Below are 1,910 nucleotides of genomic sequence, written 5' to 3' on the forward strand. Positions count from 1 at the left end.
ATTTCATTCCAATGGTTCACATCAAGCTAGATTTCAAAAAAATTCCTGAAAAAAACTTTACTACCTCAACTTTTACAATAGCTAATAAGAGAGAGAGAGAGAGAGAGAAATGATTAAGAAGTAAAAACAGAGCACCTCACAAGTGAGGTTAGACTCCTAAATCTCCACAACTTGACAGAGAGAGAGAGAGGTGATTATGAAGTAAAAAACAGAGAGCAGGGAGCATCTCACAAGTGTGGTTTAAACTCTTAAATCTCCACAAAACAACCTGAGAGAGAGAGAGAGAGAGAGATGATTAAGAAGTATGAACAGAGGAGGCAGGGAGAGCCTTCCAAGTGTGGTTAGAGACTTAAATCTCAACACAACAACCTGAGTGAATAAATCCAGAAAACTGATCGGGTATATCAATCTTCTGAAATTTATTGTTTTGCCCTCCATTCTCTACCAAGAAGACCCCTTGGGTTGCATCAAGGTGAGCCGAGCCGGCCACAAGGGTTCTCTCTCCCAGTCCCACTGCGCATGCCCCTGCTCCAACTGCTGCATCCGCATCAGCCCAGCAAATCAACTTCCCGTCTTTGCCCACATCAACACACCCCCTGGGGCATCGATCCGCCACCCACGCCTCCTCCACTAGGCGCCACCGATTCAATCCGAGTTCGAAAACCTCTGCGCTCCTCACAAACCTCCCCTGATGCTCTGTCCCATACCCGCTCACTACCCAAAACTCGTTCCCCACCACCACACCTTCGCATTCGTCTCGTTCTTCGCTCATGGAACACAACTCCTCCCACTCGTCTCGTCTCACATCGTACGCCCATGCCGACCTCATCGCATTCTTGCTCTCGTCATGGCCGCCCGCCACAAACACCCTTCCTTCCACCGCACCTGCCGCAAAGAAAGATCGCTTCGAAGGCATGTCTTTGCCTTTTCTCCATTTCCGAGATGTGAAATCATAGACGAATACGTCCTTCACAGGGTCCCAACTCGCCGGGTCCCATCCACCCATAAGAACGAGTTTCCCCTCCACGCTCGATATTCGACAGAATAGCGGCAGCCCATCTGGGTAACTTGGAATAGCTTCCAATCGCTCCCAACTCCGACTTAGCGGGTCGAACACGGCTATCCCGTAAGGTGGCGGCCCAGCCGGTTTCCGCCCGTCGCTGATGGCAGGGAGAGACTGAACCAAGCAAGCCACCTTGTGGGTATTCCCAGTTTGTTTCCTCAGCTGGTAAAATGCCGGGCTTTTGAGCAGCTCTCGCCATCGACTGCAAACTTGGACGGCGACTTGGTGCGCCGTGTACGGCAACCGAGTCAAGCACTCAAGACCAATTTCTTCGGGTAGACCTGGAATCAACTCCATCTTTTCTTCTTTCCGTTATCGAAAACTCAAAAAGAATGATCTGCGTGACTGCGTCTCTCTTTGGCTATTTGAGAGGTAGGATATGAAGTGGTGGTGGCTTCTCAGTTGGGTATTTATACAAACAGTTAGAGAGCAGATCACGATCGATTAGCCACAATCTTCTACTGCCACTTGGAGCTCTAGGGTTGGACGGCTGGCTGAGTAGACACAATTGCTTAGGGTTTCAATCAAGTGTCACAAATGGGGCTTCTCTTGTGGTCCGGGGTGTAAATTTCTATTACGGGTTGAAAACTATCTAGAAAGAAAAAAAAGAAAGAGAAAGGATTGCACTCAAAGTGTTTGACTGGTGGTTTGAGAGGAAAAGCCGATAAGGGTTTAAGGCTAATGGGCCCACAAGGAGGCCTAGCAATGTTTGTAGCAATGTTTGTGGATCCCGTTTTGGCAAGATGGGCTGATTGATAGATCAAAATCAGGTGGAAAGCGCCACGTGGATGGATAAAAAGATAAACTTTTGGGTCTTGATGAGTTGGAATGTTCTTGTCTTGATCCT

At 48.4% G+C, this 1,910-nt stretch overlaps 1 protein-coding gene across 1 annotated transcript; it reads right to left on the reverse strand.

Moving 5' to 3' along the window:
* Positions 1–118: 118 nt before the first annotated feature.
* Positions 119–1,422, reverse strand: LOC122641613 (F-box/kelch-repeat protein At2g44130-like). The gene is made up of 2 exons (XM_043834896.1): positions 350–1,422; positions 119–156 (listed from the first exon to the last, which is right to left on the reverse strand). The coding sequence occupies exon 1, from the start codon at positions 1,358–1,360 to the stop codon at positions 350–352; it is 1,011 nt and encodes a 336-aa protein (XP_043690831.1). The 5' UTR covers positions 1,361–1,422; the 3' UTR covers positions 119–156.
* Between the last annotated feature and the right edge of the window lie 488 nt (positions 1,423–1,910).

This window comes from Telopea speciosissima, chromosome 10, assembly GCF_018873765.1.
Source record: "Telopea speciosissima isolate NSW1024214 ecotype Mountain lineage chromosome 10, Tspe_v1, whole genome shotgun sequence".
NCBI lineage: Eukaryota > Viridiplantae > Streptophyta > Magnoliopsida > Proteales > Proteaceae > Telopea > Telopea speciosissima.